The sequence below is a fragment of the Lampetra fluviatilis genome, chromosome 58, assembly GCF_964198595.1.
Source record: "Lampetra fluviatilis chromosome 58, kcLamFluv1.1, whole genome shotgun sequence".
Taxonomy (NCBI): domain Eukaryota; kingdom Metazoa; phylum Chordata; class Hyperoartia; order Petromyzontiformes; family Petromyzontidae; genus Lampetra; species Lampetra fluviatilis.
Genome location: NC_136332.1, coordinates 2558559 through 2586402, shown reverse-complemented (window position 1 = coordinate 2586402; position 27844 = coordinate 2558559). Strand labels below are relative to the sequence as shown.

Genomic DNA, 27844 nt, shown 5'->3' with positions numbered 1-27844 from the left:
ATCTCGGTGAGGACATGGGTTCCATCGAGAAGAGTTCAACTCGCCTCGTACAAAAGAAGGTAATGAACGGTTCGTCGTCGTGCATTCGCTATCCGCCGCCTTCCCGATTCACATGCAAACGCCACGGTAGGGTAGCTTCCTCGCTTCACGCGTTGTCGCTCCAACGTGGCTTTTCTTCCATTGGGTAGTTCTTTTCGCACCGTTATAACGCAAAACGCGCACCGTTATAACGCGGAACATGAGCTGCTGAAAGCGCGCCCGTTGTAACGGTGAACGCTCAACGTTATCACGATGAACCTGCATCATTATAACGTTGAATGTGCACTGTTATAATACTGAATACGCAGCATTATAACGTTGAACGCACACTGTGATAATGCTAAAGGGGAATGCACACCGTTATAGGGACAACACTGAAAATGTGCCCGTGTTGTGCGAAGGCCGTGCCAAAGCCGAAAGCGGTGGGAGACGAGAAGGGGATAAAAGATGCGAAGTCACCGAAGGCGCTTATCCAAATCCAGGCCACGAGTCGAGGATTCCTCGCCAGGAAGACGTTCGCGAAGATGCAGGAGAAACGGTGGGTGATGGCCCAACGGCGGCATGCGTGCGAGCGGGCATGGACCCACCGGGAAGTTATAGGTCTTAATGGTTCAATTTAGAGAATAGACTTCAGGTGACCGGGTCTCAGTGTCTTGAGACTCGGCTCCAGGAGACCGGGTCTCAGAGTCTCGAAACTCGGCTCCAGGAGACCGGGTCTTAGCGTCTTGAGACTCGGCTCCAGGAGACCGGGTCTCAGTGTCTTGAGACTCGGCTCCAGGAGACCGGGTCTCAGGGTCTTGTGACTCGACTCCAGGAGACCGGGTCTCAGGGTCTTGTGACTCGGCTCCAGGAGACCGGGTCTCAGGGTCTTGTGACTCGACTCCAGGAGACCGGGTCTCAGGGTCTTGAGACTCGGCTCCAGGTGACCGGGTCTCAGTGTCTTGAGACTCGGCTCCAGGAGACCGGGTCTCAGGGTCTTGAGACTCGGCTCCAGGAGACCGGGTCTCAGGGTCTTGAAACTCGGGCTCCAGGAGACCGGGTCTCAGGGTCTTGAAACTCGGCTCCAGGAGACCGGGTCTCAGGGTCTTGAGACTCGGCTCCAGGAGACCGGGTCTCAGGGTCTTGAAACTCGGGCTCCAGGAGACCGGGTCTCAGGGTCTTGAAACTCGGCTCCAAGAGACCGGGTCTCAGGGTCTTGAGACTCGGCTCCAGGAGACCGGGTCTCAGGGTCTTGAGACTCGGCTCCAGGAGACCGGGTCTCAGGGTCTTGAAACTCGACTCCAGGAGACCGAGTTTCAGGGTCTTGAGACTCGGCTTCAGGAGACCGGATCTCAGTGTCTTGAGACTCGGCTCCAGGAGACCGGGTCTCAGGGTCTTGAGACTCGGCTCCAGGAGACCGGGTCTCAGGGTCTTGAGACTCAGCTCCAGGAGACCGGGTCTCAGGGTCTTGAGACTCGGCTCCAGCAGACCGGGTCTCAGTGTCTTGAGACTCGGCTCCAGGAGACCGGGTCTCAGGGTTTTGAGACTCGGCTCCAGGAGACCGGGTCTCAGGGTCTTGAGACTCGGCTCCAGGAGACCGGGTCTCAGTGTCTTGAGACTCGGCTCCAGGAGACCGGGTCTCAGTGTGTTGAGACTCGGCTCCAGGAGACCGGGTCTCGGGGTCTTGAGACTCGGCTCCAGGAGACCGAGTCTCAGTGTCTTGAGACTCGGCTTCAGGAAACCGGGTCTCAGCATCTTGAGACTCGGCTCCAGGAGACCGGGTCTCGGGGTCTTGAGACTCGGCTCCAGCAGACCGGGTCTCAGTGTCTTGAGACTCGGGCTCCAGGAGACTGCGTCTTAGTGTCTTGAGACTCGGGTCCAGGAGACCGGGTCTCAGAGTCTTGAGACTTGGCTTCAGGAGACCGGGTCTCAGTGTCTTGAGACTCGGCTCCAAAAGACCGGGTCTCAGTATCCTGAGACTCGGCTGCAGGAGATCCGACTTCAGTGTCTTAAAACTGAGTGAGGCTTTCTTGGGTGAGAAAATCGCTATAAACATAACGGTAAATGTCTGTGTGGCGGCATTGGATGTCTGGGTTGCGCCTGCCGCCCTTCCCCCCCTACCCTGTGTGCGCAGAGATGCGGCGATGGTGGTGCAGCAGAACGTTCGAGTGTTCCTGAAGGTGCGATCCTGGCCCTGGATGAAACTTCTCTACAAGCTGAAGCCTCAGCTCAAGTCCAACGTCCCCTCGGGTGGACAAGGGGACGACTACAGCAACGACGTGGCCGCCCTCACTTCCCTAGGAGGAGGAGGAGTTGGGGAAGATCTGCAGAAGAGGGTGATGTCGCTCTTATTGCAGAAGAGAGAACTGCAGCATCAAATTCAGGCCGTGAGATCCAGAGCCGTCTTATATTAAAACACACAAACAAATGTTAAATGTTTGTAAACAAAAACATTTACTTGCATTTAAAAAAAATAAAACCTCCGATCGTCCTGTCGACGTCGCATCACGAGATGAAAGAGTCAATTTAAGGCAACTGCGCGGAGCGGTCATTTGATCAGGAAGGCAATCACGGCGATTCAACAATTGATCTTCAGGGTTTAGGCCGCGATGGAATGATCTGGCCAAATGTGTGTCGTGGAGACCCTCCACCGCCCAATGCAGCCAAACAAATTACATTGTCACTCGTACAAGGGGGTTTAACAGTGCGCTAATTATGTATTGTTTCGCGCTCACTCACTGGTGAGCCGGGGAACAATTCCCAAAACCAAATGCAGCAATGAGATACTCGGCAATGTGTTGCTAAATTTGGCGGTGAGAATGAATGATGAATCGGTATCGTTTTGACTTTAAATCTCCGCATCAAAAGACAAAGCCTGAAACAGACTGTTGGGGCAAGTGCTGTTAGCGAGCACTTATGAAGGCCGGAACGGCACACGAGGGGGTGGGTAGCCAACACCACGCCCGGCCACCTTTGTCTCCCCAGTGGCGATGTTTGCTACACACCGCACCAGGTACTCATTTGAGGCTGAGCCGACTTAGGGGAGGCCCAGGACCGATTCAGACAATCGCCACCGGTGTTGGCCGTGATCGAACTCGGGTGGCCGGGGTTCGTAGTGCAGCGCGCTAACCGCTATACTACCGCTCCCCACCTCCACACACACACACACGCACGCGCGTGCAGGAGCAGGTCAACGTGACCAGCGTGGAGATGCGTTGCGGGGGACTCAAGCGGAGCAACGTGGAGCTCCAGGGCAAGGTGGAGGCGCTGACGGAGAGGCTCCAGGACGAGGAGGAGAGGTCGGCCGACCTGGAGACCCGAACCAAGAAGCTGGAGGAGGACTCGGCCAACACGAAGCTCTACGTGGAGGACCTGGAGCTCCTGTTGGTGAAAGGCGACAAGGAGAAGGTCGCAGTGGAGAACAAGGTGGGACCCCCCCCCTCCCTCGGGGGGTGGAGCCGCGTTGGAGGCGAGGGTGGGGGGAGACACTGGGCGAGGTGGTGCAACAGATCTGTGGCCCGTCGCTTTGGGGGGAATTAGTTTTAAAGCATTCGGAATTAAGCAGAGTTGTTGGTTACACGCCTGCGGAGCACGAAACAATGTTGAGTGGTCAGCAACAAACATCATTGTTGTAATCGATGAAGGTTAACGCGTTTCTTGTACCGAGCAAAGTAATTTTGTGTACCATTATTATTTTGAGAGTTTTTGGAAAAAGAAGTGTGGTGATCTTCAGTGTGGGTGGTAGAGTGAGTGGGTGGGTGAGTGAGTGTGTGGTGGGTGAGTGTGTGGTGAGCTGCAGTGTGGTGTGGTTGAGTGAGTGTGTGGTGAGCTGCAGTGTGGTGTGAATGAGTGAGTGTGTGGGTGAGTGAGTGTCTATGGTTACCTACAGCGTGGTAGTTGAGTCAGTGGGTGTGATCGTGTGGCTGCGACCTTACATTTTGTGAGTTTTTTTAAATCGATGGTTGAGCGAGTAAAAAACAGTTGCTGGCTTTCTGCACGCGCGTAGAAATGTCTCTCTAGCAACAAACAAAGGTAACATCGTCCCCTTGTCAACCGAGAGACGTAGGCAGACGCAACAGCGGCGCAATGGTCGGTCAGCAAACAAGAAGTCGTCCGGTTCAATTCCAACTCCCAGCCGGGCAGTTGAAACAACGTTGCTAGTTTCTTAAATTCCGCCCCTACCACCCCCAAACCGCCCCTCCGTGTGAATGAGTTCAACGCAGCCAATTGATCGGCAGCTTGCGTGCAGTGGTGGGGTAAGAGTGTGGGTTAGAGTTTGCGGGGGAGTGGTAGTGCAGCGGGTAGCGCACTGTGCTATGATCACCTGTGAACCGAGTTCGATTCCCGCTAAGGGCCAGCACCGGTGACGATTATCTGAACCGGTCCTGGGCATCCCCTACGTCGACTCAGCCTCAAATTAGTACCTGATGCGCGCGTGAAAACATCGCCACTGGGGAGATAAATGCGGCCGGGCATGGTGCTGGTCACCCACCCCTCGTGTGCCGTTTTGGCCTTCATAAGGTGCTCACTAACAGCACTTGCTCCAACAATCTGTTAAGGCTATGTGGAGGATCTCAATATTGTTATTCTGCATTACATTAATCTTTTGAATTCGACTATTAGAGATTAAGTGTGTCTTCGAACATTCCACTGAACTCAGTTACCACTTCCTGACTTTCATAACCAGTGATCAATCCTCAAAACGGTTACCGTTTTTTTTTACCGGTTACGGTTATCGGTTTTGACCGGTTCGCCGGTCACCGTTCAGCCACCCTAGTGGAAATGCCCTTCATTGTCCTTCATTGGGGACCCTCTGTCCACAATGAGGATCCTGTTCCATTCTCTTTCTGCTCATTAACGAGAACCCTACTCCGCCAACCATGCTCTACCCGCAGGCCAAGAAGCTCCTCAGCGAGGTGACTACCTTGGAGGAGAGCATTCTGAAGATGACCAAGGAGAATAAGGCGCTGCAAGAGAACCACGCGCTCACGCTGGAGGACCTCCGGGCAGAGGAGGACAAGGTGGTGGTGCTCAAGAACACCACTGCGCGGCTCGAGATGCAAGTGGACGAGGTATGGGAAGGGACTGACCTGCAGAGAAGGTGTCGCCGTTGCTGGATATACCGAGCACTCTCTTCTATGTCCAGGTGTCTTTATAGCTAGTTGGCTCCAAGAGACGAGGTTTGAGGATACTGAAGCTCGAGTCTCGGTACCTCGAGAGTTGTGCGTGTGTACGTTGGGCTTCTTTCGAACCGTGCGTAGCCAATCGAGCTGATAGGAGGTGTGAGAGAGTTAGGCTAGCGTCAGTGCTTCGTGCTGGTAGTCGTGGTGATAATAATGATGAGGTCCCTTCCGTTCATCGTCGTCAGTTGAGTTGGTTCTGCGTGGACCACCGCAGGTGGAGGGTGCCCTCGAGAAAGAGAAGAAGGTTCGTCTGGACTTGGAGAGGGTCAAGCGAAAGCTGGAGGTTGACCTTAAGCTCCTGGAGGACACGATGGTGGAGATGAATAATGGGAAGCAGCAACTAGAGGAGAAATTGAGGAGGTGAGATCGAGACAAGAGCTCTTACAATTGGCATTTTGAGATCCAGCTCAACGAGACCGGGTCTCAGGGTCTTGAGACTCGGCTCCAGGAAACCAGGTCTCAGAGTCTCGAGACTCGGCTCCAGGAGACTGGGTCTCAGGGTCTTGAGACTCGGCTCCAGGAGACCGGGTCTCAGAGTCTTGAGACTCGGCTCCAGGAAACCGGGTCTCAGAGTCTTGAGACTCGGCTCCAGGAGACCGGGTCTCAGAGTCTTGAGACTCGGCTCCAGGAGACCGGGTCTCAGAGTCTTGAGACTCGGCTCCAGGAAACCGGGTCTCAGAGTCTTGAGACTCGGCTCCAGGAGACCTGGTCTCAGAGTCTTGAGACTCGGCTCCAGGAGACCGGGTCTCAGAGTCTTGAGACTCGGCTCCAGGAAACAGGGTCTCAGAGTCTTGAGACTCGGCTCCAGGAGACTGGGTTTCAGGGTCTTGAGACTCGACTGCAGGAGACTGGGTCTCAGGATCAGTGTCTTTAGCAGCCGAGTGTATGGGTGTTCATGTTTGCGTGTGCGCATTGTCTCCGTTGACAGGAAAGATTTTGAAGTTGGGAATCTCAGCAAAAGCCGTGGGGAGGAGATGACCCTCACATCCCAGCTCCAGAGGAAGATCATCGATCTTCAGGTCCCGCCTTGCATCTCACCAGTGTTCACCTGCTGAGCCACCTACGCGTGTCCCACATTACGTGATTTTTTTCAATGATGCAAATTATTTTTTTTATATAAATTTGACGTCATCATAATTAATTATAAATTCACAGCATTACGTCAATCCACTGCTGGATGAAAACCTTACGCCATGTAGGCCACACTTTCGCTTCTCCAAGACAGGGACTCCTCTATTTACTAACGAGTTAGGTTCCAGATGTATGTTCATAAGTCCATTTGTCCAACTTTACTCCTGTCGATTCCAAACATGTTGAACGGCATGTACACTAAACATGGGGAATGGCTTTAAGAGTTTTAAATTTCCTGCAGTTGTAGATGCCACTGGTTCTTTATGTTCTGTAGATGTAGACACCACTGGTTCTTCACATTCTGCAGATGTAGATGCCACTGGTTATTCACGTTCTGCAGATGTAGATGCCACTGGTTCTTCACGTTCTGCATATGTAGATGCCACTGGTTCTTCACGTTCTGCATATGTAGATGCCACTGGTTCTTCACGTTCTGCATATGTAGATGCCACTGGTACTTCACGTTCTGCAGATGTAGATGCCACTGGTTATTCACGTTCTGCAGATGTAGATGCCACTGGTTATTCACGTTCTGCAGATGTAGATGCCACTGGTTCTTCACGTTCTGCATATGTAGATGCCACTGGTACTTCACGTTCTGCAGATGTAGATGCCACTGGTTCTTCACGTTCTGCAGATGTAGATGCCACTGGTTCTTCACGTTCTGCAGATGTAGATGCCACTGGTTCTTCACGTTCCGCAGATATAGATGCCACTGGTTCTTCAGGTTCCGCAGATGTAGATGCCACTGGTTCTTCACGTTCCGCAGATGTAGATGCCGCTGGTTATTCACGTTCTGCAGATGTAGATATCACTGGTTCTTCACATTCTGCAGATGTAGATGCCACTGGTTCTTCACGTTCCGCAGATGTAGATTCCACTGGTTCTTCACGTTCCGCAGATGTAGATACCGCTGGTTATTCACGTTCTGCAGATGTTGATGTCACTGGTTCTTCACATTCTGCAGATGTAGATGCCACTAGTTCTTCACGTTCTGCAGATGTAGATGTCACTGGTTCTTCATGTTCTGCAGATGTAGATGCCACTGGTTCTTCACGTTCTGCAGATGTATATGCTACTGGTTATTCACGTTCTGTAGATGTAGATGCCAATGGTTCTTCACATTCTGCAGATGTAGATGCCACTGGTTATTCATGGTCTGCAGATGTAGATGCCACTGGTTCTTCACGTTCTGCAGATGTAGATGTCACTGGTTATTCACGTTCTGCAGATGTAGATGCCACTGGTTCTTCACGTTCTGCAGATGTAGATGCCACTGGTTATTCACGTTCTGCAGATGTAGATGCCAATGGTTCTTCACGTTCTGCAGATGTAGATGCCAATGGTTCTTCACGTTCTGTAGATGTAAATGCCACTGGTTCTTCACGTTTTGCAGATGTAGATGCCACTGGTTATTCCCGTTCTGCAGATGTAGATGCCACTGGTTCTTCACGTTCTGCAGATGTAGATGCCACTGGTTATTCACGTTCTGTAGATGTAGATGCCAATGGTTCTTCACATTCTGCAGATGTAGATGCCACTGTTTCTTCACGTTCTGCAGATGTAGATGTCACTGGTTATTCACGTTCTGCAGATGTAGATGCCACTGGTTCTTCGCGTTCCGCAGATGTAGATGCCACTGGTTATTCACGTTCTGCAGATGTAGATGTCACTGGTTCTTCACATTTTGCAGATGTAGATGCCACTGGTTCTTCACATTCTGCAGATGGAGATGCCACTGGTCCTTAACGTTCTGCAGATGTAGATGCCACTGGTTCTTCGCATTCTGCAGATGTAGATGCCACTGGTTCTTCACGTTCTACAGATCTAGATGTCACTGGTTCTTCATGTTCTGCAGATGTAGATGCTACTGGTTCTTCACGTTCTGTAGATGTAGATGTCACCACAGCCATATATTGCGCGGCGGTTGAACTTACGACTGGACATATGGACAGGTTTGTTCATATCTCTGAAAGTTTGTAAGTCGAATGTCCGTAATTTGAGGAGTCCCTGTATAATTATCTGAAATCTAATAATAAATAATTACAACTTGTAACGCGGCACCGCACAGCTTTCGCTCGCTGTCGGGCTACTATCAAAGGTTTGTTCATGAAGCCATCCAGATATAACTCTTTGGTTCTTTCGGTAAAGTCACGTATAAAGATAAAATAATAAATTAAATAATAGCATAATGCTATTATTGCTATTATTTAATTTATTATTTTATCTTTATACGTGACTTTACCGAAATAACCAAAGAGTAATTCCTGCAGTCACGAAAGCTCCAAATTAAGATCCATCCAGATATATAAACATAGACGTAACTTCAACCGAGAAGATAGAAACAAATTGAGCAATCATTGGAATGATGTTATTAACCAGGTAAAGCCTTAACTGCGTTATGGTTGTTGCCTTCATATCTAAATCTCCAGTTTCTTCAGCCTCCCACTCCCAGCCCCGCCCACCCCCGCCCCCCCGGCATCACTTCTACAACGTCCCCTAAGCACTCTCGCAGCACCCCCCCCCTCTCTATCTCTCCCCCTTGCTCCTCCCCCCTCTCTTACCTATATAGCCTCTTGTCACGGCAGCCCTTTCACCCACTTCAGAAATTGTGTCTTGCTGTGGTTGTCCCACCTGATGACGGACGCTTGTGTTGCACCCGGAACGTCGTGATTTAATTTATTTTATTTTATTTCATACCTACGTGACTTTACCGAAATAACCAAAGAGTATGGATCCCTGCAGTCACGAAAACTTCAAATCTAGATTCATCGGTATTTTCTTTCGACGTTACGGGAGGAAAGCCATGCAGCGTGAGGGGGCACCACTCTTATCGTATACAGGTGGGAAACGGGTGGAAAGTGACCAGCACTTGGCTGCCACGGCAATCACGTTATCCGCCAACCCTCGCCGCCGGAGTGCCGGGTTACAGGCCACGGGTGGCTAGTGTGATTAGCCGCGGCCTCCTCTTCTTTGGTCCTGACCGCCCCTTAATGACGCGTGTTCTGGCACACCGCACAGTCTCGGTACCAGCTGTTCCATCCTTGTAAATGGGTTGGGTTTTTTATCGTTTCTAAATATAGGCGTCCGGTTTTAACGAGCGCCTGGATGACTGCATACATTTCCACTATGTCGGATGCCCTTTCGTAATCCACAGGGGTCTGGCACAATAGTAACTGATATTCCTCTTTGTCTTTTACAGAGTTTTGATTGATTACATCTTCCCTTGCGCTGCTCCACTTTGGAATTCCCTCCCACTCTGTAATTCCCCCCTTCAATCGTCGTGACAGAAGAGTACCATATCAAGGATGGAGCAGTGATCGGCCACTGCGTGACGAAATCCTGGGTTACTATCCCGTCCACGGCAAACATCGATGTCCCGTGGTTCCTTTGCGTTGCTTGTTTTAATCACAGGATTACTACTGTTTAACACGACGTAGGCTTTCACGACCAATATTATGCATAACAGAGGTTTTTTGGGGTTAAATCGCGTGAATATAAATGTGTATACAACGTTGGCTGTCCGCCTGATGATGCCGTTTGTAATTACTGGCGAAACGTCACGGTACTCGAATTGTAAATGTTGTAGTGAGTTTATTCTGCAACACACAACCCGTGTGTGCTGAACTAGTATACTACAGTTTCCACTACACTATACACTACACTATAATTGTAAATGTAGTGGGTTTACACTCCTAAACAGAATTACTACTGTACTAGTAATGAATGTCTACGTTTTGTTTATGTGACAAACCCCTTTACTAATCGGCTGTGTCGGGTGGTGGTGGGTTTATCGACACAACATTTATATTCACGCGCTCTAACCCAATAAAACATATCGTATTGGGAGCAACACTGGCACGTGTCGTGGTGCGCAGCGCCCACCATTCGTTCAAACAACTTTATCCGAGGTACATGGGCAAGTTCATCATCAGCCACGGTCAAATCCGCTGCTCGAATGAAGGTCTCCCCCACGCCCGTCCCTCTGCGACCGGTGCCGCGTGCGCGCACGAGCAGACGCGCAACTCGGAGCTGGAGGAGCGGAGCGGGAGGCTGCAGTCGGAGCTGAGCGCGGCGGAGCGGCGCGGTGCGTGCGCGGCGGCGGCGCTGGACAAGCTGGCGCACCGCCTGGAGGAGGCCGAGGGCGAGGCGGTGGCGCGGGCCGACTCGGCGCGCAAGCGCGAGCTCGAGCTGCAGAGGCTCCGGCGGGGCCTCGAGGAGGCCACGGTGCAGCAGGAGGAGGCGGTGACGGCGATGAGGGCGAAGCACGGCGACGCCCTGGTGCACGCCAACGAGCAGGTGCCGGCCGGTTTCCGCAACCGTGATTTGGCGGTTTGGATTACTTTAAAAAAGGATACAAATAAAACGACAACAATAGTAATCGAGTATGTTGGGTACTCGCGATGTTACTTTGCCGGATCTAGCGACGCGGAGGAAGGCGCTGCTTGCGTTTCACAGACACAGTCCGCAGCAGTTTCGCAGTAGTGGGAGGAGGGGGGCGATGTTGCTGCTGTGTGTAATTCCATTTGAGTAATTTGCGGAGTACATTTTCTAATTTGGCCATTTTGGACCGTGGCACCGGCACCCAATGATGGCCTGCTCCTCTTTTCGAACAATGTCCCAGGATATCGTTGGCGTCCACCGTGAAGCCGATGGCACGTAGTAGTAGTAGTTCTTTGTGGTTAATACACACCGCAATAATAACCGGGGTGGCCCGCCGGGTTAGATCCGCAATACCTCCGCAACAAGTGGCGAACGCACTACTCCTGTACCATGCCTCATTTTGGAACAGACTTTGCTCACTCACTCGCTCGCCCGTTCAAAACAGTTCCTGTTGAAGCTCCCAGCACGTAGTGCAAAAGGTCGGACATGGTGGAGGTTTGCGGTCCGTGCCCCTGGGCTGCCCTGGTTAATACTGTGAGCGTAGCAACCATGAAACATCTACACGTCGTCTGCTTCACAGTGAGTGATATATATCCCGCGACATTGTAGGCCATGTGTGCCCTTGTCGCGGTCCACGTTTGATAACACCGAGAGCGACATCGTCCCCCTACCGGCAGGCTAATGCCCACTTGCAGGCCAGTGATGCATTCACCTTGCGTCTCCACAGGGACAGCTGCCATCAGGGCGTCCCCTGGGGTTCAAAGACGAGAGAAAGACTACAGCTTGACGTTGCACAAATGGCATAAAACTCAACACGTTAATCGATAACGCTGTGGCCTTAAAAGGAAAACAATATATAATAGGCGACGTTTCGGAGCAATGGCCCTTCTACGCAGCACGAGGAGAAGCCAGAGAGATAGAGAGCGAGTGACGTAGAGACCCACAGACTCACGCAAAGATACATAGGCTCACACAGAGACCCACATATTCACACAAAAACCCACAGACTCACACAGAGACCCGCAGACTCACGCAGAGATCCGCAGACTCACACAGATACACACAGACTCACACAGAGACCCACAGACTCACACAGAGGCCCGCAGACTCACACAGAGACCCACATACTCACACAGAGACGCACAGACTCACACAGAGACCCGCAGACTCACACAGAGACCCACAGACTCACACAGAGACCCACAGATTCACACAGACAAAGTACACTTGTTTACACCATTTGGCCTGATGATAATTAAATTGTCTAAAATGTTTTCTGATGACCAATTTTGTAAATAGACACATGAATAGTTACACCAACAGTAGCGATTACGTAAGAGCATCTCCTTCAAACGTATGAATATTGAAACTGATTTACATCAAAAGTAACATAAATAAATTGCATTGTGGGAAGAATAATATTAACCCACTTGCTGTACTGCCATACCCTAAAGGATGCTGGACAGAAGTAGCGTTACTAACACCATTGCTGACACCAGTGGTTGTGACTAACACCATTGTTACTAACACCTTTGTTACCAACACCATTGTGACTAACACTATTGTTACCAACACCATTGTTACTGACACCATTGTTACTGACACCATTGTTACTGACATCATTGTGACTGACACCATTGTTACTGGCACCATTGTTACTAACACCATTGTTAATGACACCATTGTTAATGACACCATTGTTACTGACACCATTGTGACTGACACCATTGTTACTAACACCATTGCTGGGCATTGTGATGGCTGGGATGCAACGTGATGTCAGGCGCTTTGAAATTCTGGGGCATTCAGGCAGGTGGCCAGTAAATCCAAGCGGTTTCTACGCCGAGCGTAGCTAACACGCGGCACAACCCGAGGGCACATCGGAGATCTTAAAACCCGAGTTCACGTGCAGGTTTTTGGCCACCCGTCTTTGAAAGCGGCATCGTCCCGCGTAGCTCATCAAAGCCACTCGCAAATAACCGCGCGCATAACTCACCACCACCACCACCCCCGCCGTTCCAGAGACAAAGATCCGCCCGTACATCGTGAACAGACGTGGCAGGCACGCGCCGCTCGTAAAAAAAAACCTCATTAAATTTACGCGAGTCGGCACGGTGGTGAGTGTGTTGAGTGCGAAGTTAAATTTAGTCTGACCCCCTGGGACTCCCTTGTCGTTACGAGTTTAATGTTTTTAGGGCTGCTGCGCGCGTGTGTGCGAGAGGGGTTTGTTTCATTGTTTATCCAACCACGTGCTGGCCATTGCACAAGAATCTTGGGGGGGGGGGGGGATTTCTTTTTTATTTTTGTAAAAAAAAATTGTTATTGATACAACCACGGGGGGGGGGGGGGGGGCACAGATTCCGCGACAGGTGAGTGGTGCATAGCGAGATAGGTGGCTCGGACAGACAACCAACGTGGAAGTGTAGGACCGTAGCGGCGTTACGTGGTACGTGGTGGTATGTGGTGCTACTTGGTAGTGCTACTACGTGGTGCTACGTGGTACGTGGTGGTACACTACACTATACACTACACTATACACTACACTATAATAGTGAGTGGATGAATGAGTGAATGAGTGAGTGGGTGAATGAGTGGGTAGGTGAATGAGTGGGTAGGTGAATGAGCGGGTGAATGAGTGAATGAGTGAGTGGGTAGGGGAATGAGTGAGTCGGTGAATAAGCGAGTGGGTAGGTGAATGAGTGGGTGAATGAGTGAATGAGTGGGTAGTTAATGAGTGGGTGAGTGAATGAGTGAGCGAGTGAGTGACATCGCCGAGTGGCATTGCTGACAATGTCGAGTGAGAAATGACACCCGAACGGTAACCTTATGATATTTTATTTATATATATATAAAGTCTAGGAACCCCCTAAGGAAATGGAAGGCTCTGTTAATGGACTTGTGAAAAAATGTATTCATCCCGCACCCCCCCACATTACAGATTGAGGATCTGCATAAGTTGAAGCAGAACCTAGAGAAGGAGAAATGTGAGCTGGGCATGCAAGTGGAGGATCTTGGAAACAGCCTTGAGCAGCTGAACAAGACTAAGGTATTTAACATCCTCCTTCTCTGGCATCTTGAGACTCGGCTCCAGGAGACCGGGTCTCAGGGCCTTGAGACTCGGCTCCAAGAGACCGGGTCTCAGTGTCTTGAGACTCGGGGACAGGAGACCGGGTCTCAGGGGTCTTGAGACTCGGCTCCAGGAGACCGGGTCTCAGTGTCTTGAGACTCGGCTCCAGGAGTCCGGGTCTCAGGGTCTTGAAACTGAGCTTCAGGAGACCGGATCTCAGCGTCTTGAGACTCGGGCTCCAGGAGACCGGGTCTCAGTGTCTTTAGACTCGGCTCCAGGAGACCGGGTCTCAGCGTCTTGAGACTCGGGCTCCAGGAGACCGGGTCTCAGTGTCTTTAGACTCGGCTCCAGGAGACTGGGTCTCAGGGCTTTGAGACTCGGCTCCAGGAGACCGGGTCTCAGCGTCTTGAGACTCGGGCTCCAGGAGACAGGGTCTCAGTGTCTTGAGACTCGGGCTCCAGGAGACAGGGTCTCGTGCCTGCTGGAACAACGTCATAAATCTTTCCCCAGCCTCAATCCACCCCTGTGGCCTCATCCACGATTCACGGCGCGGTTCAGTCACTCGACAGGCCACGTGCGTGCGGCGGTGACGGCGAAGTTGTGGCCGGACCCCCCTCCCCTCTCTTGCCAACGCGGACGAGCACAGAGCCCAGGGTCCACCGCCCGCGGCCGGCCTCACCCCCACAGCAGTGGCGCGAGCGAGCTCGTTGCAGGGCTGCCCCTTTACCTCCCCCTCTGTGCTGCTGCAGGTGAGCCTGCAGAAGGCCAACAGGCTGCTGGACGAGCAGCTGTGCGAGCTCAGGAAGAAGGACGAGGCGGGCGCGAAGGCCGCTGGCGACCTCGCGGCGCAGAGGGCCCTCGCCCTGGCCGAGAGGGGTAAGGGGGGGGGGGGGGCCCATCCTCGCCGGCCACGCTTTGGCTTCGGTCGTTAGTACGATAGTGACGACAACAACAACAATAACAACAACAGCAGCGGCGTAGCGCCCGCGGACACGTGCGTTTGAACTTCTTTCGCACCGTACGTCGCCAACGGCGATAATTATCGGAGGTGCCCGGTGGGGTGAGGCCACCAAGATAAACACAACAACAACAAGTAGTTTTAAAGAAATTAGTTTTTCAATGTAGTCTAATAGTGTTGTGTGTAGTGGTGTATAGTAGTGGTGTATAGTAGTGTAGTGTATAGTAGCGTAGTAGTGTAATCTTTAGTAGTGTAGTCCTTAGTAGTGTAGTGTATAGTAGTGTAGTGTATAGTAGTGTAGTGTATAGTAGTGTAGTGTATAGTAGTGTAGTGTATAGTAGTGTAGTGTATATTAGTGTAGTGTATAGTAGTGTATAGTAGTGTAGTGTGTAATAGTGTAGTGTATAGCAGTATAGTAGTGTGTAGTGTATAGTAGTGTAGTGTATAGTAGTGTAGTGTGTAATAGTGTAGTGTATAGTAGTGTAGTGTATAGTAGTGCAGTGTATAGTAGTGTAGTGTATAGTAGTGTAGTGTGTAATAGTGTAGTGTATAGTAGTATAGTAGTGTGTAGTGTATAGTAGTGTATAGTATAGTATAGTGTATAGTAGTGTAGTGTGTAATAGTGTAATGTATAGTAGTGTAGTGTATAGTAGTGTAGTGTATAGTAGTGTAGTGTTTAATAGTGTAGTGTATAGTAGTGTAGTAGTATAATCTTTCGTAGTGTAGTCTTTAGTAGTGTAGTGTATAGTAGGTTGTATGTATGTTAAACTTCTTTCGCACCGTACGTAGCCAGCCGTGCTAATCGGAGGTGCGACATTTGGTATATCACGCCATTCTCATAGCGCATGGCTATCGGCGTTGATGGTGGTGGTGGCGATGATGATGGAAGTGGGGATAATGATGGTGGTGATGGAGCTGGAGATGAAGATGTATGTTTAAATAATGATAGAGGTCGTCATGATTGTCACGGTGGGAATAATGATTGTGGTGCTGATGGTAATGATGACAGTAGTGATGAGGATGTTGGCATTGGTTGGTAGTCGCCATAGTTTTCATCACGCTTGATGATTTTCATCCACTCACTTTCATTTTAGACAAAAATAAACACCTCGTTATAGGCATATGTTCATCACGAATGTAATCACTGCTGCTACCACGACTACTACTCCTGCTGCTGCTGTTGTACCTACTCCTGCTGCTACTATTGCTGCTACTACTGCTTACTACTGTTGCGACTGCTGCTGCTACTACTTCTGCAACTTCTGCTGCTACTACTACTGTTGCTGCCACTGCTGCTGCTGCTCTTGATGCTACTACTGCTGCTACCACTACTACTGCTGCTACTACTGATGCTACCACTACTACTGATGCTACCACTACTACTGATGCTACCACTTCTACTACTGCTGCTGCCACTGCTGCTGCAATTGCTGCTACTATTGCTGCTACTGCTGCTGCTACTTCTACAACTTCTACTCCTACCACTACTACTGCTGCTACTGCTGCTATTGCTGCTACTGCCGTTGCTACTTCTACAACTTCTGCTGCCACCACTACTACTGCTGCTCTTGCTGCGACTACTGCTGCTACTTCTGCAACTTTTGCTGCTACCACTACTACTATTGCTGCTGCCACTGCTGCTTTGCTGCTTCTACCGCTGCTGCTCCTGCTGCCACTACAACTGCCGCTGTCAACTCCCAGATGCCCTGGGTCGCCAGCTGGAGGAGAAGGAGCTGCAGGTCACTCAGGCGGCGAAGCTGTCGCAGTCTCTGACGCAGATGATCGAGGACCTGAGGCAGCAGCTGCTGGACGAGGGCAAGGTTAATTCTCCGTGCGGCTTGCTGTCTGTATGCCTGTGTGTGTGTATGCAATGGCTGCTTTGGGTACACGGTCCAGACCTCCTCGGAAACCCTGGCTGACAGAGGAGGTGTTCAGGCTGGCTGAGAAAAAGAGACAGGCCCACTCTCATCGTCTACACTCTACAGCGTCCCACGTCAGAGAATGAGGAGGCTTACTGCAGCCTTCGCTCAGAGGTTCGGAGAGCCGTGAGGCGCTGCAAGGATGGTTGGTGGTCTCGGATTGCTGAGGAGATGGAGTCTGCCTCAATGGCCCGTGATCACAAATCGCTCTTTAATTCCATCAAAAAAGTAACCTGCAGCACCACACCTATTACCATCATTACGGGAAAGAATGGTGATCCAATCTCCGGCCCCAGGAACAGGTTTGCATATTTGCTGAGCATTTCTGAGGTCCTGGGGGAGGGGAAATCCCTCAGCCTGGAAAACATCGTGGGACAAAGTGGGGATGACCCTGCTCAGGCTGCTGTGTCTCATGTATTGGAAGATGAAGTCACCCCCTCTAAGTGGCTGGCTGAGGTGCCATCCATTGAAAAATTACTGAAGGAGATCCAGAGCCTGAGACCAGGAAAGGCACTACTCACGATTATTAAGGACCTTCATGATGGTGAGGGGGCCCGGGTAAAACTACATGGCCGGGAGTCGGAGCCATTCCCTGTTCACTTTCGGGTGCGACAGGGATGTCCTCTGGCTCCCACATTATTTCATATATATTTCGACCACGTAGTTCATGAAGCCTTCAATATCTGTACCAGAGGAATTTCCATCTGGTACAGACACAATGGGAGGCTGATCGATGCCCGGGTGCGGTCAAGAGATGGCTCCCTATTGCTCAACCATGTTATGTATGTCGATGTTCTGGTAATTGCTGCTCACTCAGAGGAGGAGTTGGAGGCGCTGCTGCTGAACCTGGAGCTTGCCACTAAGAGGTGGGGATAAATTTCGATTTAAAGCTTTCGTGACTGCAGGGATTCATCTTCTTGGTTCTTTCGGTAAAGTCACGTAGAATGGAAATAATAAAATAATAAAAATAAAACATAATAAAATAATTCTCACGACGTTTCGGCCACAACGCAAGCAGCCGTCCTCAGGTGGAGAACAGGTCTGTCGAGGAGACAGAGTCTGAATGACAAGCCCTAGGCTTGGAGCGACTATTTAAGCTGGGATGGAGGGGGCGAAGAGCGCCTTGACAAAATAATTTGCATATCAAGAGGAATTTAGCACTCCTCAGCGTGCCGGGAAAGTGTCCTGGCAAGGATTATTCAACATCGCCTTGCTAGACACGCTGAGGAGAGGCTTGCGGAGCCTCAATGTGGTTTCAGGAAAGGGCGGTCTTGCACGGATGCCGTATTTTCTGTCCGTCTGCTACAGCAGAGGTGTAAGGAATTCCAACAATACCTACATCTCGGCTCCCTATTGCTCAACCATGTTACATATGCCGATGATCTGGTAATCGCTGCTCACTCAGAAGAGGAGTTGGAGGCGCTGCTGCTAAACCTGGAGCTTTCCACTAAGAGGTGGGGACTTACCATCAGCCTCACCAAAACTAAGCACCTGCCTGGGAATTTTGTACCATCGGACACTCCACCCCCACAACTCCCAATTGGTGATGGACCGAGTGGAGAGTTTCCCATACCTGGGCAGTGTGTTCATGACCGGCTCCGGTTTGACAGCAGAGGTCTCACTGAATAAGTTGAGCGGCATTATCTTTTCATCGGTTGCGTAACGCTGTGTGGAAGCTACTTCGTCTGTCGCTCTGCACGAAGCTTCAGGTCTTCTCGGCCACAATCATTCCCTCCCTTCTCTACGCTTGCGAAATGTGGACCCCCCTAATGGAACATCTTCGCTGGTTATAAACATTTAGGCTGGCCTGCCTACGATCCATCCTGGGTTTAACCAGGCTGGATTGTGGGAGGAGCTCACATATCCTTAAAAGATCTGGACAAAGTCCCATCGGTCAGCTCCTCCGGCAGGCAAGGCTGCTTTGGCTGGGTCATGTAGCCCGCATGCCCAGTCACCGCATGCCGAAACAGCTTTTGTTTGGCCGGACCGAGGAGGCTAAAAGGGCACGGCACGGGCTGGAGAAAAGATGAAGTATGGGAGGATGTGGAGCTGGGTGGACTTGCCAAAGACCGGTACCAGCGGTGTCAAGTCCGGCCTCTGTGGAGGAGGCTTGTGAAGGATGTTACTGGGCAGCTGGAGGCAGTCGACTTCCAACAACAAGGGCAGAGGAGTGACGCTCACAACAACGAGCAGAGTGCCGGGCGGCTAAAACACAGCAAGTTGACAGTAGGAGGCACAGTTGGTGCATCTACCACTCATCTCAGACAGCCAACCCAAGGCACCTGCTGGGTCCGTCCTGGAACCTCCTGTCAGCGAGCCTTTGACACTTCACGTGGCCTCAAAGCACCTGGCCTGGCACACGCCCCGTGGTGACGTCACCATCACTTAGTGGCGAACGGCGGGTATTGGTATGCAAAGGCGGCCGGGCATGGTGCTTGCCACCCACCCCCTCGTGTGAAGTGCCGGCCTAACAGCGCTTTCCCCAAAAATCCGTTCTGGCTACACAGGGGATCTTTGTATGTCCGGCTGAATGCGCACGTGTTTCTGTGTACCCATCTACACGTTTGTGATGTATGCGTGTGTGCGCATCGGTATGCGTGTATGAACGTGCATTTGCCATTTGGTACATGAACTCTCTCTGCCCGCATCTCCGCGTGCGCGCATGCGGCTCCAGCCACACCACCTCCGCCCCATGCGCCACCGCCATCCTCCTTAAACAGGCGCTCTTCGTACAGCACGTACCACGAGCACGTCGAACCCTTTTGCGCGCCGCACGCGAAGCCGAACTACGCCGAATCGCCCGTTGGCACGCGCGGTGCGTGTCCCCCTGCAGGCCCGCGCGACGCTGAGTGGCATGGTGAAGGCGGCGCGGCACGACCGCGTGCTCCTCGGCGAGCTGGGCGAGGAGGAGGAGGCGGCCCTGCTCGGCACGCAGCGCGCGCTGTCTCAGGCACATGCCGAGGTGGCGCAGTGGCGCGCCAAGTACGAGATGGACGTCATCCAGCGCACGGACGAGCTCGAGGACGCCAAGTGAGAAATGGCGGTGGCGACGGTGGTGGCGGTGGCTCAACATGGCCGGGAGGGGGCGGGGGGGTGTTCATTGATTTAATTTTCGTTGTACGGGCGCGGAGCACTGCCACCGGAGATGAGACTGTTCAAAGTGGTTTGGGTTTGAACGTTTTATTTTAGTCAAAAGCGGAGAAACAGGTGTAGGGTGAAACAAAGCGAGGCAGGCAAACACCGGAGGGGCGGAAAGGGAGAGAAAGAAGGGGCAGACCGGGGGGAGCCGTACACAGCTGCAAAATCGTCCTGTTGTCTGCGCGGGATCATGTACGCGTGTGCGTATGTTGAACTTCTTTCACACCTGTGCGTAGCCAAATCTTGGCTAATCGGAAGGACAACAAACTTAAACACAACAACAAGCATTTTTAAAGAAATCAGTTCTCAATGTTGTATAGTGGTGGAGTGTATAGTAGTGTGGTGTAAAGTAGTTTGTAGTAGTGTAGTGTGTAGTAGTGTAATGTATCATGTATTGTATAGTAGTGTAGTCTATAATAGTGTAGTGTGTAGTGTATATTAGTATTATATTGAATATCTTTCGCACCAGTGCGTAGCCAACCGTGCTAATCCGAGGTGCGACATTTGGTACATCACACGCCATTCTCATAGCGCATGGCTATCAGCATTGATGGTAGTGGTGATAATGATGATGGAAGTGGGGATGATGATGGTGGTGGGGATGATGATGGTGGTGGCAATGATGACGGTTGGTGGTGGTGATTATGATGATGATGGAGTTGGAGATAAAGATGCTTGACCTGTGGATAAGTGAACACAAAAGGCAGTTTCTAAGGAAGCGAGTTTGTTAATCTTGATGATGACGATTTAAAAGTTGCATAGCTCCCAGTGGTTTCCTAACGTTGGAAGGAAGAAGCGTGTCCCGGACGGCCGCGGAAGTGCGCATCTGAAAGCGCCGTGCGATGCGGCGTAACCGTCTTATTGCTGAGCTGGCATTGCCACAGCTGAATATACGAAATCCGGCCTGCCGGGCCTTGACCGTGACAGTTAATTTTTTGGGGGGTTTAACGTTCAACGCGTTTGGCGGTCGTTTGAGGGTCGTGATTGTCTCGTTGGCAGGAAGAAGATCACGGTGCGGCTGCAGGTGGCGGAGGAGGAGAAGGAAGCCGCCAACGCAAAGTGCGCATCACTGGAAAAAACCCGGAAACGACTGCAGATCGACGTGGATGATCTCACGATGGAATCGGAGAGGGTCCAGGCGGCAAACACCAACCTGCAGAAGAAGCAGAAAGCTTTCGAGACGGTGCGAGTCCAACCCTGAACCCCTGCCTCTGTGTGTCCACCACTGCCCAGAGACTCCATCAGAGACTGGTCTGACTGTCGATCATTATCTAGAGACACAGAGTCCCACCTCCCTGTTGTCACTGCCTTGAGGCCCCAGTAAGTGATGCTCTGATGACCTCTGGACGTCCGTGGGGGTTGTAGGTCCTGGCCGAGTGGAAGCAGCGGCAGCAGGAGACGCAAGGCGAACTGCTGGCCGCTCAGAAGGAGAGCTGCGCGCTCGGCACCGAGGTCTTCAAGCTGAAAAATCTTCATGAGGAGATGATAGCGCAAGTGGAAAACCTCAAGAGGGACAAAGAGGCCCTCCAAGGTACTTTTTTATCAAAAAAATATTATCTCGCTCAGTGTCTCTGAGACACCGGTATTGGCCACCTGGGCCACCTCTGCATCTTTGTTGTTGTTGATAACCAGGAGAGGTGCAGGATCTGGTGGAACAGCTGGCCGATCGTGAGAACATCGTGCGAGGTTTGGAGAAGTCCAGGAAGCAACTGGAGACTGAGAAGATGGAGGCCCTGGCTTCGCTGGAGGAGCTTGAGGTCAGTGGTTCAATTTTCATTCATAAGATACTTTACCTCAGCTCCAGGAGACCGGGTCTCAGGGTCTTGAGACTCGGCTCCAGAAGGCCGGCTTTCAGGATCTTGACACTTGGCTTCAGGAGACCGGGTCATAACAATCAAGCACATCTGTGTCTAACCCCTCCCCAGACATCGCTGGAGTATTCGGAGGGCCGGGTGATGCGCACCAAATTGGAGATCACACAGGCCAAGGCGGAGATGGCTCGCAGGCTCTCGGAGAAGGACGAGGAGGTGGTGGTGATGGTGAGGCTCCACCAGCGGAACGTCGAGAGCCTCCAGTTTTCCCTGGAGGCCGAGATGAAGGCCAAGGCAGAGGCTGTGAGGCTCAGCAAGAAGATTGAGACGGAGCTGATTGAGAAACAGACAGCGCTGGCTCAGGCCTTGCGCCAGGCCTCAGAGGCACAAGAGCACCTCAAGGGCCTGCAGGCCCAGATAAAGGTGAGAACTTCGCTCGGACTCCTTCACACCCTGATCTATCATCGTCTCGATGCCCTTCCAGATAGCGGTCTATCCGCCCGCGGTTGAGTTGGCATGGCCACGCCAAGGTGGATGGGACCCGGCTCACCACCATGTGTCACGGCGGTCGAGACTCCCAGGCGACGTCACAGGCTGCTACGCGCGTTGTCGGGGCGAGCAGGCGCTGCAGCTGCAGCTGGACGAGGAGGAGCGCGGGTCGCGCGAGCGTGCCGAGCAGTGCGTGGAGCTGGAGCGCCGCTGCGGGGTGCTCCAGGAGGAGCTCCAGGAGGCGGCGGCAGCACTGGAGCAGGCGGAGCGCTGCCGCCGCGCGAGCGAACAGGAGGCACAAGACGTTGCGCAGAGGGTGCAGCTGCTGCTCACACAGGTCTCTCGCCATCTCTCGTCCCCTTTTTCCACTGCCACACTCGAGGGTCTCAGGGTCAGGATCTTGAGACTCGGCTCCAGGAGACCGGGTCTCGGAATCTTGAGACTCGGCTCTAGGAGACCGGGTCTCAGTGTCTTGAAACTTGGCTCCAGGAGACCGGGGTATCGACTGTCTCTGCTGTGGTGTGTTTGCCTCTGTCGGGAGCAGAACACAAGTCTCATCTCTCAGAAGAAGAAGCTGGAGAGCGATCTGGCCGAAGCGAGCGCCGCGCTGGAGAAATCTGTGCAGCAGAACAGCATTGTGGAGGAGAGGGCCGCCAAGGCGACGTCTGACGTGAGGGCACGGCGCATGACACACATGATGCTCGACACGACACATGCAATGCTTGACATGGCGCACGACATGACACATGCAATGCTCAACACGACACACATGACGCTCGACACGACATACGCAACGCTCGACATGACATACAAGACGCTCGACACGACACACAATGCTCAACACGATACACTTGACGCTAGACACGAAACATGCAATGCTCGATATTACACACATGATGCTCGATATAACACATGCAATGGTCGACACAACACACGCAACGCTCAACACTACACACGACGCTCGACAAGACACAATGCGTGACACGATAGTCGCTACACACCACAATTGATACCCGACATAACCACTCTGAATTGTATTTGGTCTTTGCTTCGATTTCGATTCGTTTAATTGTTTCAAAGTTCTTTTGCTTTTGTCTCCTTGTGTCTCTCCGCGCGTGCGCATCTCTGCATGTCCCCGTGTCTCCGTGCGGTGGTCGCACAGCTGTCCATGGTGTCCGATGAGCTCCAGGCGTCGCGGGACGTGCTTTCCCACATGGAGCGCGTCAAGGCCAACATGGAGGACGCGGCGCATGACCTACAGGCTCGCCTGCAGGAGGCCGAGGAGGAGGCCATGAAGGGCGGCAAGAAGCAGCTGCTCAAGATGGAGGCGCGGGTAGGTGCCCGCGCGCTCCTTTCACAAAGACGCCCCCACACAGGCAGTACGAGGTCGGATACGGCGGCTTGAGGAAGCCTTCCTTCAGCAGTGGATGATCGTGGTGAGCTGGTAGCCCCACCCACTGAGGTAGCCCCTCCCACTGCTCAAGTAACCCCTCCCCCCACTATCAAGTAGCCCCTCCCACTGCTCGGGTAGCCCCTCCCACTGCTCGGGTAGCCCCTCCCACTGCTCGGGTAGCCCCGCAACATGAGGCCAGAAAATGTTGAAATCTGATCCTAAGAAAAAGACACCGGAGACACGGCCATTATGGACCGTCCTGGCCATACCAGAACACTTAATAGCTGCTTGCACTTGGCTGGGCATGCGCGGGCTACATGACCCAGCCTATTGAGCCTCGCCTGTCGAAGGAGCTCACCCATGAAACTGACCAGATCAACTGAGGATCTGTGAACTCCTCACACAATCCGGGTGTCGTTCAACCCAGGATGGATCTTGAGCAGGCTGTTCTCACCGCTCATGCTGCTGCTACCGCTGTTGCTGCTGCTGTGTCTCAGATGCGAGAGCTGCAGTCAGATCTGGACGAGGAGCAGAGGAGGAGCGCGGAGACTGTGAAGACGGCTCGGAAACACGAGCGCAGAGTCAAGGAGCTCACGATACTGGTGACACGTGCCTTGGGACACGCGCGCACTCGCGCACACACGCACAGAGTGGTAGTGTCACGTGTACAAGCGTTGAAAAACGAGCCAAATGTTATTGTTTCAGCTCACCGGTGAGTTGAAGAACAAATTCTCACAAGCAAATTTTGCAAATAGATTTTTGCCGAATTAGTACACAATGTAAATTAATTTAAAATAATAAAACATCGAGAAATTGTCCTTAAATATCATAAAATCTTATACGTTTAAAACCCGCACCTCGCCCGTAATACATATGTACGTACAATCATACAAGCCACCCTGCCTCGATGGCGTAATGGATATCACGTGGTACTTGAAATCCAGGGGTCGCCGGTTCAATTCCATCTCCTGGCTCGGCAGCGAAAACAATGGGGGGTCAGGGTTTGTTACATTCCCCGACACTCCACCGCAGTAGCAGCAGCAGTGGCAGCGCAAATGGGTTCACCGTACTTAGTCCAACATGTGGCACTGGTACGGGGAGGCCTTCATCCGGCAGTGGGTAGGCCACGGTTGGTGATGATGGTGATGATGATGGCGGCGATGGGACTGAGCGTGTGGTGCTGTGCCGGGGCCAGGCGGAGGAGGACAGGAAGACAGCCGTCCGCCAACAGGATCTCGTCGAGAAACTCCAGCTGCAAGTGAAGTCGTACAAGAAGCAGAGCGAAGAGGCCGTGAGTGCGACATGGTTCTGATCGTGGTGTGGACGATTGCCGTCGAGAGCGTTTGGGAATTTCCGCGCGGGGCCGTCGCTCTGCCGCCGCCACCGGGGGGGTGGGGGGGCGCTGCTGTGCGTGGCGCTCGGGAGTGATGTCACCGTGTGCAGTCCCGATCGCGTAGTTGGCAGCTTTCATTTTTGTTCAGCTTGTACGTATGTTGGAACTTCTTTCGCAGTGTACGTAGCCAACCATGTTAAATTTGGACTCTGATGCCCGTACACAACGGCTGACTTTTTTCAAATACCTGTCAACCCCTTATCAGTGCCCTACCTTATTACAGACCAATTCAGACCTTAATGGTCACTCCGTGCCCTTGTAATTCTCAACGTTCATCCTACAAAGTCCCATCACAAGGGAGAAACACAAACAAATAAACAAAAACATATTTTTGCCCGAATTGAAACGGCTGTACATCGTATATGGGTTGACAGTTATGCTTTTCCAATGACGTACGGGGGATGTATTAACATCCGGTGCGAGGAAAATGGCGCGTAGTATTTGACGGTTGATACGCATGGTGTATTAACCATGGGCAGCCTCTCCGAACTGAACGGCGGCGCTTCACGATCAGATCATTGCACGGCTTCACCCACGAATATAATTCCGAGTCGCGTTTAATTTACTTGGCCGTGACGGGGTCGTGGAGGGTGTCGCTACGTTTTGGCCAGACAATCGCTTGGCCTGGTCACCCCCAGTAAATCGCCGACGACCCTGGTCCTGTCCCTTCCTTGTTCCGTGCAGGAAGCGCAAATCAACACGAGTCTCGCCAAGTGCCGCAAGGTGCAGCATCAGCTGGGCTCGGCGGAGGAGCGTGCGGACGCAGCTGAGTCACAGGTTCAGAAGCTGCGCTCGCGATGCCGCAACGGCGTCGGCCTCAAGGTGAGCCCCCCCCACCGCCGTGAACCCCACCGCTGTGAACGCGCGCGGGCTGCGCTCGAAAAAACCGTAATCGGAATCTTTATTCAGGCTGGCGGAATCCGATGGGCTATGAAGCTGCGGCAAAATAAGAAAATAATAAACCAAATGTGTCCGCACATATCTGACAATATATATTTATATAAAAAAATATATTACACAAACCATCACTGGCCCGCACGGCATTCTGGGAGTGCATCATTTCACCAGCTTTGTTTCGAGACGAGCACAACTGCAGAGGAGTTTCGACGCTCAGCGTCTCGTGAGCAGAGTCAGGCTTGCTGGTGAACTGCTGATTGTACAGACAAGTACCCCCCTCTCTTCCTGCCATGAGTTTTTAGTTCGACGCTAAATTATATCGCGATACAAAACAAAAGTAATCGTTCCCGTCGTTGTCGAGAATATTTAATGACACAAATAGGCACATGATGCGTCTCCTTCACACGTCCGTCTCTCCTCATGAAAAATAAAACTATTGATTTCACAATCAATCAGCCACGCGGCCTTCTGGGAGTGCATCATTTCATTAGCATTGTTTGAAGACAAGGAAACTCTGGACCGGCTTCGACACAGTGTCTCGTTAGCGGCTGGATAACAGAAAAATAGGTAAACCATTCATATTCCCTTTTGAAAACTGGTCATCAGAAAACATTAATAAAATTGCAATTTTTTTATATCTTGCCCCATGGTGAAGGGCAGTCTCCAACCCTTTATTATCCACTTGACCTCTCTGTTCATGTGGTCTGAAGAAAGGCTCATTGCCGGAACACATTGGCTGTTAAATATTCTTCCTTTTAAGGCCATGGAGTTATTGACAAATGTGGCAAAAATAGTGCAGGTCGGGAAAACTCAGAAGCTTCTAACAGAGGACCAGAATGCAGTTCTTCAGGAACTGACGATGGTTTTTTTTGCGCAAAAGCTTAAAGGCCGAGTGCAAATGTACAGGCCTCGCAGAGTGTTAATGTCGCCATCTACTGGCCTGCTAGGCTATGACAGGACAGCCGAGTGTGATATAATTATATAATTACGCTTGTTTACCCACAGAGAGCCTCACCGAGTCTCAAGACTCTCGTACAGGGAGGGCCCTGCCAAGTTGTTGCAGTAGGGGGCGATGTTGCTGCTGCACTGTGTGTACTCCTAATTGAGTAATTTGTAGGTACTTTTTTTGGTGTTGCCACCATTGACTTGGTTTGGCCAATACCAAGTTACGTTGTGCGTATATGTTTTAGCGAACAGAGAAAAAAAAACAGAGAACCCGGAGCACATGCAGCAGAACAAAGGGGAGTACTCCACACAGAAAGTCGCCCGAGTCAGGAATCAAACCCAGGTCCTTTTTGCTGTGAGGCACGAGTGTTACCGCTGTGTTGCCACCCGGCACGTAGCCGATGACGTGGGCACTGTAGAGGCAGTGAGGGTCGATAGATCACTAGGCACTCGCGAAACTCCCTACCACGCTGGCACTGAAGTCGCCATCTCTCAGTTTGCCATTGGGATGGGAGTGCAGCAAGTGGGTTCATCCCCATCTCTCTACTGATGATGAGTGTTAACTCCCCGCCCTCCCCCGCCGCCCCTGGTGTGCGTGAGTTTTCTCTTGAAGCCCAGTTTCCTCCCACGCGTAAAACCAGCGAAAAATTATTTGTGGATGTTGGCCAACCGTTCCGATGTAGGACCGCTGAGCTTGTGCAATAGTTTGCGCCGGTCCCGTTTGCCATCACTTGGCTGTGGTTTCCCGTGCCCCTGAATCACTCGCTGAGAGTGAACGTAATCTGTGCACGTTACAAACCCTGAATTATAATTGTAATTATTTAAAGTCGATGGCCCTTCGGAGCTCAAAGAGTGCCCAGTCATGGGCGGGTGAATCCTGGATCCGAATCCGGGAATCTTTAGGCAGTGCTGGCTCAAAGGTATAGACACGGACATCATGAACCCCGTTTAGTTTGTCCTGTGTGTGTGAAATAAATTATTTGCTTTTTCTTTCAGACCGATGCAAAGTAACTGCAGCACAATTTTACGACGAGAAGCTAACTCAGAAGCACAGATTCCACCACAAGTTCTTCCATCCGAAGCTTCAAGAGCATGGAGTCTTGAGACTCGGCTCCAGGA

General features: G+C 51.8%; 1 protein-coding gene across 1 annotated transcript; it reads left to right on the top strand.

Moving 5' to 3' along the window:
* Window positions 1-419: 419 nt before the first annotated feature.
* Window positions 420-27844, top strand: LOC144950504 (myosin heavy chain, skeletal muscle-like). Its single transcript, XM_078880641.1, has 22 exons — window positions 420-577; window positions 2153-2405; window positions 3202-3444; window positions 4914-5090; window positions 5416-5561; window positions 6130-6220; window positions 10350-10631; window positions 13654-13761; window positions 14532-14658; window positions 16442-16560; window positions 19493-19689; window positions 20797-20980; window positions 21163-21328; window positions 21430-21554; window positions 21723-22031; window positions 22231-22434; window positions 22642-22767; window positions 23260-23430; window positions 23988-24092; window positions 24686-24781; window positions 25568-25705; window positions 27722-27844. The coding sequence occupies exons 1-22, from the start codon at window positions 420-422 to the stop codon at window positions 27734-27736; spliced, it is 3540 nt and encodes a 1179-aa protein (XP_078736767.1). The 3' UTR covers window positions 27737-27844.